Genomic DNA, 12596 nt, shown 5'->3' with positions numbered 1-12596 from the left:
CTCCCTCCTCGTGCTCGAGGGCGTGACCACAGCTGGGGGTTGAGGGGAAAGGGACTGCATGCTCTGTGTGGAGCACTATCACAACAAGAAAACAAGCCAGACAGACTACAGCGTGGCAGAGCGTCAGAGATCCCTCGGTCATCCCTCATTGAAAAGGTTGGCGAGCAAGCGGACGATCTGTCGAAGACTTCACAGCAAAACAGTTTCTGACATGCACTTTGATAAATGTGAGTACGTTTGTGCTTTTGATGCGGCAGATTAGAAGCCTGATCGTGTGAATAGTTTGACTGTGATGACGACACCGCTAACTCATTACTTTGTATGTTTTTCGGGTTTTTATATAGACAGGGATGGTGAAGCTGTTTCTCTTTTTTGTGTTGTGCGTGTGTGTGTTAGAGTTTAATTACAATGAGGCGTCATTTAAAAGCTTACGTCAACACAGACCTCCTATGTCATCAACAGGACAGGACACATCTGATAGGGTTTTCTATGAATTTTAATCGGGATGCTGCCTCCTAAACGTGGCAGGAATCGCTCTTTTTCAGCTCCTGGTGTGCTTTTATAGTCAGACTATGTTTGCCACGCTATGCCAATAGGGGGATGTGTTTTTGATATGAATAGAGTACAGTGAGTTCAGTCATTTCACTGGTGCTTTCATGCACTAGCCTTCCTCTTGGCTTGGTTTTTCATATATGACATCACAGTTCGGGTGAATCCAACAAGCAGGACATCATTTGGGGAAACCCTAATACACCTCCACCCATGCTAGTATGTTTTCATTTCCCCATTTTATGATTAGTGCCAGACAGGCAGGCTGTGTGACGTGACAGCATCTTGTTTGCTTAAGCTTATTTGTTTATGGTCTCCCTTTAAAAAACAAGCAGAACGATTACATATTCAGCTCTGCTAAACCACAAAATGAGGAAACTGGCTGTATGCTTCTTTCTTTTCACCGAGCATAGAGCCAAAAGAGAAAGGTCGTCGGAATCCCCAACCGCCCACTCACATGACTCAATGTCCAGGGGTTTCCACAAAACCTATTTGAATATAGCACAGTCTAGCCCAGAGCTGCGTGGGGGTTAGATTAGTGTAAACCCAAATGTATGTGCATGCGTGGGTCCCCCAGGCCATTTCCTGGCGTCTGGCAGCCTACAGGGCAACTTCGATCAACTGGTGGCATCTTTTCAGAGATACTTTTGAACAGAGAATATGCACTTATATTGCAGCATTACATCACCGGGCCAAAGGTGACATTTTAATATAAAGTTAAAATGAGTCAGGATTGTGTAACCTATTGTAACACCTTTTGAACTTGAAAATGAAACTTGCGGCCCTGAAATGTACAGACTGATGTCATGTATTCTCATTAAGTGACCTTTATTGTGTGCTGGGGGGGGGCATATGACACACAGCACCATGAGCTTATTGTCAAGGACTGGTTTTTAAGTGGAAGTGAGATTATTGTTTCTTTTTTTCCTCCTTCTACTTTGAGAAGAAGCGACACAGCTTGCCAACAGAGATCTACAATCTTTTCTTTCTTTTTTTTCTTTTTTCATCTCAGTGGTCGAATTTGCATTTTTTTTCCGGAAGCGCACACTCCGTGTGTTTGCTTTGGTGAACAGGGCTGTGTTGTCCCTGTAAGGCTTAATATTCATAAAGTAAAAGCTAACAAACAACAACAACAACAACAACACAAACCCCAAACAAAACAAAACAGAGACGTGACAAAAGAGCAGACTTCTTGTGCTCTACCTTCCAGACATGGTTCAATAGAAAGCACAAGGCAACTACACGTGTTGAGGTGACAAGCCTGTGACACACCAAGGCAGGAAGATGTGGTTTGCCATTGTGTAGCGTAACGGAGCGGTACTACAGGAAGATGTCATAGAAAATAAGCAGTGGTTATCCCATACTACAGCCTTTCTGATTAATCTGTCTGGTTTGCTTGGCCACATTATCTGTGTTCCTAATGGAGGAGGTTTTGCATAGCTTTGTCTTTTGTACCGCAGTTCCACAGACAGGGTGGAAATATCACTTTATCTTACACATGTGGGGTGAAGTTTTTGAGGAAACAACCTGTGTGGTCACAACATCTCAGCTGGAAACATCTGAATTCTGTTTTGTAATATTTGTTTCCTATTTTTCTGATTTCCTTTACCTGTTCAGTGGAAATGATACTTTAGTATCAGAAAGGGAAAACACACTCACTGCATAATGGACTTGATGTGAATGTATGTGAAAGGTGAGCGTGGAGAAAATGAGATGTGATGAGAGTTGTACAGCTTGTGATTCATTTGATAAATGAATCATAAGCTCACGACTCACTTTATATTTCTTATTCTGATGCTTTCATACCTTTTAAGCTTCATTTATATCAGTGATATTTATATCATTAGGCTGGTTGACAGTTAACCCTCAACAAATCAAAGCCAAGTGGCAGATAGACTCCATAGAGTACACAGTGAGAGTAAATCCACTTCTGTAGACATAAAAAGGCTGTCTGTGATCAGACTTCATTTATTCGTTTGAAGGTTTAACTTTTTGATAAGCTAAGTTTTAATGGCTGTAAACAAGTTTGTCCTTTTGTTGGAAAACATTTCAAATTGATATTTCCAGACATGAAACGCTCATTGCATTCATTCATTAGTGGATTAACAGAAAGAAAAAAAAAAAAGGCAGGTATTCAAGCGTTCTCTGCTTTCATTTTTCAAATCTCAAAATTTGCATCTTCACCCTATTTTAGATCTTTGTAAAGTAAGTCTGTAAGAAACAAGAAAAAGAAAATGTATCTTTGGCTGTAGAAAACCTTTCGATACTCCAAGACATTCTAGACGAAAGCAAACAAATGACTAGTGATGATTAAACATTGCCTCTGATATTGATTAAATGTCACCAGTATATAGTCATGTGATTAAAGAAGTAAAAAGGCAACAGATAGAGAACATACATCTAAAATTTACATTTTGTTGTCATTTATGTACATTTGAATAAATTTAAAGACATGAATCACGCAGAAAAAAAGAAAAGAAAAGTACGCTCATGCCCATACACTTACCACACCTTAAAATCAGTGAAGTTGGAATCAGGTTCCAATCATTAGTCTCGCTTGTGTAACAAGTTGAACCTCTGGGTCTGTTGTTCTCATCTCCCTCCATTAGGCCAAGGTCTAAAGAGCTCTCTAATAGAGGTATCTAAACACAAAAAAGGTTGTGGATCCCTGTAACTGGGATGAGATTTAAGAAGTCTCAAATTTGTCCTTAATTGCACCCTTCGCTAAATTGAGGCTACACGATTTGATGGTCCAAAAATGCTACCAAGGAATCACAGGGTCTGCAGGTGACTCTTCTGTTTGTGTCTAAGTGCATCTACAGAAACAAAGACATTCAAATTTGACCTGCATTTGGACACATATAGGCATAGCTAGGCAAACCTTTAGGATCATTATGGTGTATACAGCTGGTCACGGGGACAGTAGACAAGGAAGGAACCTCACACCAACTGTGAAGCAAGGTGGTTGGAATATCATGATTTGGACTGAGGAGGCTTGCCAGTATGTTGAAAAATTGAGCAATTTCCATATTACTTACTTTCCCAGCGCCAAAAGAGAAGCCGTGTTGCACACTGCCCACAGTGAAAAAACTCTTGGAGCAGAAGAGAAGACGCGAGACGTCCTCTGTGCCACCCTGCTGCCCGACAACCAGCACAAGTCCTGTTCCTCCAGCTACTGTTACAGTAAGCCAGCACATATAGTACCTGTGCATCTCATCAAATTTTACATTATCAGGATTTGATTGTTCACAGTTTTTCCTGCTTCTTCTTCTTTTTGCAGCAATTGCCTCCATCAGAACCATTTTCCTGTACAGGTAAGGACTGGGCAGCTTCTGTTAAAGACTAAATGCAAAAAACTTTGGATGTGTAGGCATTAATAAGCATTTTTCTTATTAATACTGACCTCAACTATTGCAAAAACTATTGCAAATGATTGCAACACAGAGAGTAGAGAATCAACCAAAAGTATATCAGAGATCTTGTTATTTAAGTAATTTTATCTTTTCAGTGATAAAAAGAAGTTTTCTTCTTTCTAGGTGCAGCAAGTAGCTACTCAGACATGGCAGTGAGCTATGAGCAGTGGGCCCCAGCTCCTGAGTCACTCAGTTTCTATGGCAACCAACCAGGAACCAGCTTTACCACAACCTACAGCCACACAATGACACCTGAATACACACAGCAACCAGTCCATCCATTTGTGGAAACAATGTCCCAGCCATATGTAAGTGTTAGCCTTTGTTTGCAGACTTTGCAAGTTTGATAATCCTATCTTGAGTTTGTTGAGTAAAATCTGCATTCCTTTGCACAGGACTGCCTGGGGGCTCTCTCAGATTCTTCCTGGTCACTTCTGGACCCAAGCCAGACCACACAGCTGACTTTCAGTTCAACAATGGATACCACCAAGCTCGAGGAAGCCAGAATGCTGCTTAGCAGGATGGACTACAGCAGAACTACCTGCCAGGATGAAGACGGAGACACGTGAGTGATCATGAGTGTGTTAGCGGGGAGTGTTTGGTTTATACCGGCTATTGAGATTTAAAGCAGAGAATAAAAGTCAATTTGCCAGTGGGAAATGTGGACTGAGGTTTCAATTTTAAGTTCTAGCCTGCATTACAAACATTAAAATACAAGTAAGTGTTAATTCTTCTAGATATTTTGCAATGCAGTGCGTGTTCACTTTCTGGACCCACGCAAACCCCCGCTGATAACTTTATTGCGCTCTTTGAACACGAGTACACAATTTATTTACTTTCCTACAGTTTCGTTTTCAGTCGTGAGCTCAAAGTGAGAACCCATTTGGTAATCCTAGACAGATGAATAAAGAAAAAAAAAACTAAATATGAAAATGAGTCAGCCACTCATGCTCAGTGACAATTACAATCTTACAAATTCTATTCCTTGTCACAAGTGAACTCGTGAGAGAAAATAGAGTGAAATTGGCTGTGGGGATTACCACAATTATGTAGTCTCATTCATAACTAATTTGTGATGTGTTCTTTCTCTATCAGCATCCTGCACATCTACACTGCCAAGGGACTGAGAGAGTGTGCCTATGCTGCTGCGGAGAGGCTGAGGGATGTAGGGAGACTTGATGCAAAAGAACACAAGGGAAAGGTATGAACAAAGAAAAACAAACCATCATTCAGTTTGATTGTTGTTGACATGGTCTCTTAAAATACATGTGTATACTACCTGTGCTTGTGCAGACTGCTTTACTGGTGGCAGTGACAGCAAACCAGGCAGACATTGTCCAAGATCTGCTGTCTTTGGGAGCGGAAATCAACGCCTGTGACGTTAATGGACAAACCGCTCTTCATCTGGCTTCCCACTATGGATTCCCAGGGGTTCTGCGGGTAAAGCTACAGTAACTACTAAATGACTTTGGCATGACTTAAAAAACAAAACAAGCAAAGATAAGAGTGAGGAGATCTAATCAGCGATCTGTTTCTGCAGGCGATTCTGTCGAGCAGGCCGGCCGTCAACCTGGAGGCCCGCAATTTTGAAGGTAAAATAACATCTTTGCTTTTAGCTCCAACTCTTACATATTTACTGGAACCCCTAAAAGATATATATTTTTCTTTGTCTCAGGGATGACCCCTCTGCACTGTGCAGCCATTTCTCACAGTGTCACGGTGAAGGCTTTGTCTACCAATGGGCATGCAGATGTTAATCTTCAGACCAAAGCTATGGAGAAGCTCTCCTGTGTGCAGATGCTACTTGGTGCAGGGGCATCCCTTCTCAGTCAGGTAGGTCAACTGTGAAGTTCAACACAGTAAGGCCTGTACTTCAAGGCATAATTTTAAGCTACCTGGGGTTTTATCTAACCAAGATGTCGTCATGCTGCCAACCATTCCCCTCTTTGTTCTCTCTTTTGTTTTCTCCTTGTTGCTTGACGCTTTTTAGCGGTTCTAGTCTGACTTGTGGTTTCATTATGTCTCTCCCATTACTTCCAATTCTCCAATTCCAGGAAATCAAAAGTAACAAGACTGTGCTGCATTTGGCTGTGAAGGAGGGGAACATTGATCTGGTGCGTTATCTGCTGAGCATTCCCCTGCCGAACATGAAAGACTTTGTCAATATGAAAGTGAGTCCCACACTGACAAGAAACTCAGAGCAGAATTTTATGCATACACGTGTTTATGCACAAATACATAATGTGTAAGCGTACAGCTATAGCTGTCTGTGAACAGTCCGAGTTATGCGGCTTTTATATTTTCCCCCCCACAGGCTCACGGCCACACAGCTTTACACATGGCAGCCGGTCTCCATGGTAACCTCCACCAGGAGGTGATCCTGCAGTTGCTGCTGAGCAAAGGAGCTGATCCCAGCATCCGCAATCTGGAGAATGACCAGCCAGCTCACCTGCTGCAGAGCGGCCTGCTGGGAGAACAGGTAATCACCCATATCTTCACTTTTTTTTTTTCTTTTTTTTTGTGATTGACTTGATTTTTCAGTTTACTTATATTAATTTATCTCCTAACTTGTAGCTCAAGCTCATGCTGAAGAAACGAAGTGCTTCCTCTCGTCGACGTATCGTGTCCTTGCAGGACCAGGAATGACTCAGATAATTTGTAGTCCCATTTTGGAGGGAATATGTCTTTAAGATAGTTCCTCTGTTGAGAAGGGGGGTTTACGTTTTATTTTGATGACACTCTGGGAGTATCCAGCCTATATATTGATGAGTAAACAAGACTACTTTGGTATATAAATCTCCAAATGCTGTGTAATTCACATTGCAATAGACAAAGGATGCTTTAATTCTAAAGCTTCAAATTTGCTTGGTATTTAGTTTCTGTAAAACTGTAGTGTTTTATTTATTTACTACTCTTAGGCAGAAGTATTCCTCTGTGAGTGAAGGATTTCATTCCGAAATGTGATATCTCTGTGAAGACTTTTCCACGAAACGCTGTTGCTAGAAATCAGGCATGCATTTGAAAGTTTAAGTAACATATTTATTTTTTTAACATTTTGCAATGAAACAACAGAACTACAAAACATTAGCATTAGTTATTGGAAAAAAAAGTAGTAGTCGAAGGTGGAGTAATATTTATTTTTCTGTTAGGCTAAACTCCCGGTTTTATGTTGATTTCTGTGAAATCGTGAAAATAAGCTCCAGGACAATGTCCCTGAAAGACCTCTTGTTGTCTCAAATCCCCCTCGTTGAAATATTATCATAATGATACAGTGAGTGATGGTTGTCATATCAATCAGTATGTGTGCTTCATGTGTGTTTGGAATGAGAATAATCTGTTGTACGATTGAACCTCCTTTCTGTATGCATCATACATATTTGTGTAACCTCAGGTGCACTTTCCTTTGTGGAAAAGGAAACTTTAAGGGTAAAACCTCTATGTTTTTAAAAATGATTGTGACAGACAATATGCTTTTTTTTTCTTTGTCGAAGAGGCATTACATGAGTAAGTGTGGTGACAAATTGTCTGACTGACTGTACTTTTTACTCATGAGTCATGAGTGCGAGGACGATAACAGTGCTTAAATTCCATCAGGTTCTTTTGATCTTCGGGGTACCCTTTGAACAGTCCCGTTTACATTCAGCTTCAGAAATTAGCAGCATGGAAAATACAGCAACACATAAGAAGCTTGCACTTTTGTTTACACTCACAGTATTTATTTTTCAAGGCCAATTTCAACCAACCTTCACTGCAATGACAGTGAAACTTAATCACAGATTAAATGAGTGTAATCTGAGTGACAAGTAAGCCTCTCACTTATGTGTCATCCTTTATATTAGACACGCTGTAAATTCCTGTAAAGCACAAAGGAAATCTCACAACAAAACCACATAACATTTCTCATGAACATGCTTTTCATTTGCTACACTCTTGCTTCACATGAGAATAATTTCTGACATTCTTATAACAAGAGTAGATGGGATCCATTTGAAAGTAGTCTCCCTTTTAGCCTTTACAGGGAATTGAATACTGTTGCTTTAGAACTGAATCAGCTCTGACTGTTATATCTGTAAAGGTAACCTCAAAATGAATGTTGACTTTTCATTTATTTCATTTTGCAAATTTTGATTTGTTATGATTTGGTTTTTCCATCGATTGGTTTACCAGCTGGATCTGCTGTTTGAAAGATCCTGCGCAGGAGAAAAAAAACAAAAGGAATAAATCATAAAGACAAATGTTAAACTGGCTCAATGAATGCAGTTTCATTTGCTGTACACATGATGGACACATTTCTAATTTTGTAATCATGCTCTTGATTTTATTGTTTTATAACAGTAAAAGATGTAGAAGAGAAACCACACCCGTTTCCTGTGTTTGATGTGAACATTGAGTGTCCTTGTCATTTCTTTTTCATCTTAAACACTACACAGAGTAATCTACAGACAGATGTTTTGCAGCTTTGCCAAATAATATGGGATGAGGTCAGGTTGTATAAGAAAACCCTGTTTATGAATCACCCATCAGAGGTATGTTATCCATAAGAGGAGTGGCCACCAACACAGCTGATCTACTTGTATCTATTTGCTAGCATGGGCTTCTGTTTTTGTTTTCAAGCTTGTGCTGTAATGCCTATACAGTTGGAGGAGGTACTGCAAAAGAAAAGGAAATAAGTCAGAGAGAATAATGGAAAAATAGCAAAGTTTTAGCGCACACAGTCACTCTAAACAGTTCCATCTAGATAAATGAAATTACCTTCTGTCTTTGGGATTTGAGTACCAGATGAGCTGGAACTGCAATTAGAAAAACAAAGGAGGAAATTAGTCAAGAGGTGACTTCAAAATTAAATTCATCAATAATTCCAATAAAAACATACTCGTGCGGTTCGAATACTGTGGCAACAACTTCAACTTGACGTGTTTCCATTATCGGGGTTGCAATATCAGGTAGATCTAGATGCAGTTGAAGCCACAGGCTTCTAAGTGTAACTATAGACCAATATGCAGCTTTTGCCCCATTTAAACAGCAGCTCTCGCCTTTCTTCCAGTCTTACTATACAAGCAGCATGCAACAATCTGAGAATCGACACTGCCCATTCACTACCAACACAGGAAGAGTGATGTGTCCATTCAGAAATGCTTACTATGCGCATGTGATTTGCCACATCTGTGTAATCTTATAAATGTGTTGGAAGTGTGTGTGCAAAGAGCAGAATAGGGGCATTTTGAGAAGAGGCATCCAGTGCAGGGATAGGGGGGGAGGAAATGTAGGATATATAAATATATATATATTTTTTTATTTAAAAAAAGATGGCAAATTCATACAACATGCACAGGGGGGATCATCTGCTAAACTCTTACTTGGATGAGGATTTTACACATTTTGTGAATTTTTTACCTGTTTGAGGAATGATAGATGAGTTACCAAAACAATATTTTTATATTGAGATATGTTACAAAGCCTTTGCATTACATATATATTTTTACAGATATTTTAAAGTCTAAACTTACTCAGGGCTATTAATATGCCAGAGACAAACATAATGACAGCAAGGATAACCCCTGTTGTCCGCAATGTCTCATAATCTAAAAGGAACAAAAACCACACACGAAACACTTATAGGAATTTATTGTGTATTTAAAGAATGCTATCAGTAGAAATACAACACTCATTTGGCTTTGATCTTTGAAATGAATAAACAACATAAATCTTACCATATTCGAAGTCGCTTTGGTCTGGAAACACTGTTTCTGCAAAGAAAGAGTGTCAAGTTATAAACCACATTTTAAAAGTGTTTATTTGGCCACAACAGTAATGGGATCATTACAAAGCTTTTTAATGCACTACAAGGGAAAGCAAGCTTTTCAGCTTCCCAGTGTGCAGAATTGGCTCCACAACTCCTCAGGAGTATTTTTCCCCCTTGACTGCAGCATCTTGGCTCAGCAGAAAAAATGGGTTAGAAGCCAGCAGCAGGATACAGAGGTGTCATCCCAGCAGCAGAGGAGAAAAAGATCTTAAATTGAGTTAAACAAGAACTTGAAGTTAGGAGGATATTTTTAAAAAAAGATTAATAATAATAAACTAAAATAAGCAATTTAAGGAGTCCACCCCTCATCAACATAGTGACTTTTTAGAAACATAAACGAGCAAGCCCGTGCTAAGCAATTAAGATGTCTGGATGCCAATAATGCAGCTTGCATATTGCGGAACCCTCAGTTTCTCAGCAAGTGGCTGAGCAGACAGTTTTTCTTTCCACAGGTTTCCCCCTTCCACAAAATCCGAGAACTGTTTTAGAGAAGTACTTAATATTTGATCTGTCCATTCCAGCGGGGACATTTACTCAGGAACTCCCTGTGTTATGACACTACGTGCATCAGCAGCTAAACTGTTTCCCACAACTCTAGCAAACAATGCAGCAATGGAACAGCATAAACATAGGTGTGAAAATGAAAGCAGCGATTTCAATTTGTTCCTGATCTGCAAAAGAACTTTTTGTACGCGTTTCATTTCAACAGGAAAAACAAACAAAGAAACAAACCTGTGGTGTCCATGGCTGCAGTGCAGAGGTGAAGATGAGCTCAGGTGCTGGTTTGCAGTGTTGGACTGGATGCGAAAAGTGGGAGCAGCATAGCACAGCAGGGAGAACAATAAACACAGGCGGGTCCCTCTGGTGGTTATGGTGAAACACTGCATGCTGCATGCATGGTGCAAAATGAAGAAAAAAAAAAAGGCAGCAGGGCTGCCCCACACTGTTAATGATCCAGCCAAAGTTAAAACAAATATCTAATTTTATAATTGGTAGGCTTGGTAATTATCCCGTCTTCTACTACCTGCTAAGAACCCCAGCCTTGTGTTGTGTCTAAGTTTGTGGTGGAGAGTTGCTGTTATTTTCTGTGTAGCATCATTTTGTTTCAGCAATCATTATATGTAACCGTTAACTTTCTGCTATAGAGTATATAAGCTTGCACGCATAAAACCCCAGCTCCTGCCTCACATTGTGTCTTTTGTGCAGTGCAGTCATCCCATTGCTGCAACTCCAGGGAGCAAAAAAAAAAAAAAAAAACAGCCTACATCTGCAGCTTTTATGTTCACTGAGGCTGGCAGACTCATAATGGTACAAAACCTGCCAATAAACAGCACTGAACACAGAAACAGGCAAAATAAAGCCTTTTTTTCAAAAAGAAAAAGAAAAAACTCCAAAAGCTGCAAAACGCGGCATAAATCACTCTGCACACACTGCTGGTTGTTACTACTGCATGTGTAACTGAGCTGGCTGCAGTGTCAGCAGAATCAGGGGTGCGGTGTGGTACAGTACAGCTCACTGGTTTAAATTTGCAGTGGCGCCAAATTAAATAAACACGCATAAAAACGTAAAACATCGTGTCAAACATTTGCTTTATTATCCTGCATCGAAGTGAAAATCTCAAAAATACAAACGATAACAACACTATCGCCATCATATAAAGTTGGCACAATATCTACTACCATGGAAAGGAGATAAAAACATAAAAAAGGAGAACTGTAACATTATGTAACTGTAGATAGCTTCATGTGTTCGTGGAAAGATTGTCTGCCGCTGACGTAGTATTTGCTGCCACCTAATGGCAACATTCAGCAAAACTGCAGAAGAGGTAAAGGATTCAGTTCAACTTAACAGAAATTATTTATTTTTGAGCTTCACTTTAAAGGTGATTCACACATGTTTGCAGGATACTTACCAGTTGTGCATCTATGTCTGTTAAACTGTGGAAAGAGTCTTATGTTACTACATGGTCAGTAGGAAAAAAAAATAAAAAGAATAATCATTATATAAGAAAGGAACAATTTACCTCTTCGAACACCTGGTTCCCCATCAGGACCCCTGGGTCTGAAAACATAACAAAACAGAATTACATTAAAAAAAACTGATCGTGTGCATCCAGAATGAAAAATGTTTATTTACTTACCTTGGATTGTCTCTCTTTGAACAGGTACACTTTCGGCCTGTTAGTTAAAAAAAAAAAATTAGACAGAATCACAAGTAAAAGAATTACACAGGGCTGGTATCAACAACACTATGCTTTTCTACAAAAAGCACAGAAGCAAATGTTAAGAGAATTTATACAAACACAGCAGTCAGCTTTGTACCCTTAAGTATTAAAGGAGGGAGACTGCTCCAAGCCTTGATAGATACATTAATTCACTTTCAAGCTCATTTTCATAAGCACGTCTGGGCTGCAAGCCTAGGAAGGCCTTATAAGCTTCCAACTACTTGGACTGAACCCAAGACTATATTCATCCACCAAAATCCCCCCAAATATTTGGTTGCTTAACTAAAAATACATGTGGCGGTGCGCTGGATAACTTCAGGCTAGTAGAATTAGTGGTGCATGGTACGTGCAAGCCAAGAGTGCTCAGCTCGCTTTAAAAAAGAAATAAATTACAATTTAGCGATCAGTTTGCTTTTAATCTCAATGAGGCAGAGATGAGATGATACAGTTTTTTATTATCCTTCTTAAATCTCTTTCTGTCAAGCTGCAGCACTTAGAAAATATCTGAAAGATTATTAAGCCTGTGACCTACGTATCGCAAACTGTGAGTGCCTTGAAACCCATCTTTTATTCAATAATTCTGACAAATTATATGTATATCTATATA

General features: G+C 39.6%; 2 protein-coding genes across 3 annotated transcripts in view; one reads left to right on the top strand and one right to left on the bottom strand.

Moving 5' to 3' along the window:
• Positions 1-33: 33 nt before the first annotated feature.
• nfkbid (nuclear factor of kappa light polypeptide gene enhancer in B-cells inhibitor, delta) lies at positions 34-8586 on the top strand. The gene is made up of 12 exons (XM_005738408.2): positions 34-227; positions 3596-3732; positions 3830-3863; positions 4086-4270; positions 4358-4527; positions 5058-5163; positions 5256-5402; positions 5503-5554; positions 5638-5795; positions 6017-6133; positions 6277-6441; positions 6537-8586. The coding sequence occupies exons 1-12, from the start codon at positions 59-61 to the stop codon at positions 6606-6608; spliced, it is 1512 nt and encodes a 503-aa protein (XP_005738465.1). The 5' UTR covers positions 34-58; the 3' UTR covers positions 6609-8586.
• A 2751-nt stretch (positions 8587-11337) lies between these two features.
• The window catches only part of LOC102203363 (FXYD domain-containing ion transport regulator 6-like), a 9258-nt gene continuing 7999 nt past the window's right edge, over positions 11338-12596 (bottom strand). For both annotated transcript variants that reach the window (XM_005738406.2, XM_005738407.2), the window contains 4 exons: positions 11906-11942; positions 11789-11826; positions 11678-11702; positions 11338-11579 (listed from right to left, as the gene is read on the bottom strand). In XM_005738406.2, coding sequence (XP_005738463.1) covers positions 11698-11702; positions 11789-11826; positions 11906-11942 — 80 coding nt within the window. In that variant the 3' untranslated portion in view covers positions 11338-11579; positions 11678-11697. The remainder of the gene's footprint in view (positions 11580-11677; positions 11703-11788; positions 11827-11905; positions 11943-12596) is intronic.

Source organism: Pundamilia nyererei, unplaced genomic scaffold (assembly GCF_000239375.1).
Source record: "Pundamilia nyererei isolate P.nyererei 1_Seehausen unplaced genomic scaffold, PunNye1.0 scaffold00084, whole genome shotgun sequence".
NCBI classification, from domain to species: domain Eukaryota; kingdom Metazoa; phylum Chordata; class Actinopteri; order Cichliformes; family Cichlidae; genus Pundamilia; species Pundamilia nyererei.
Note: the sequence above shows the minus strand (reverse complement) of the source record. Positions and strands in the feature narration are given on the sequence as shown.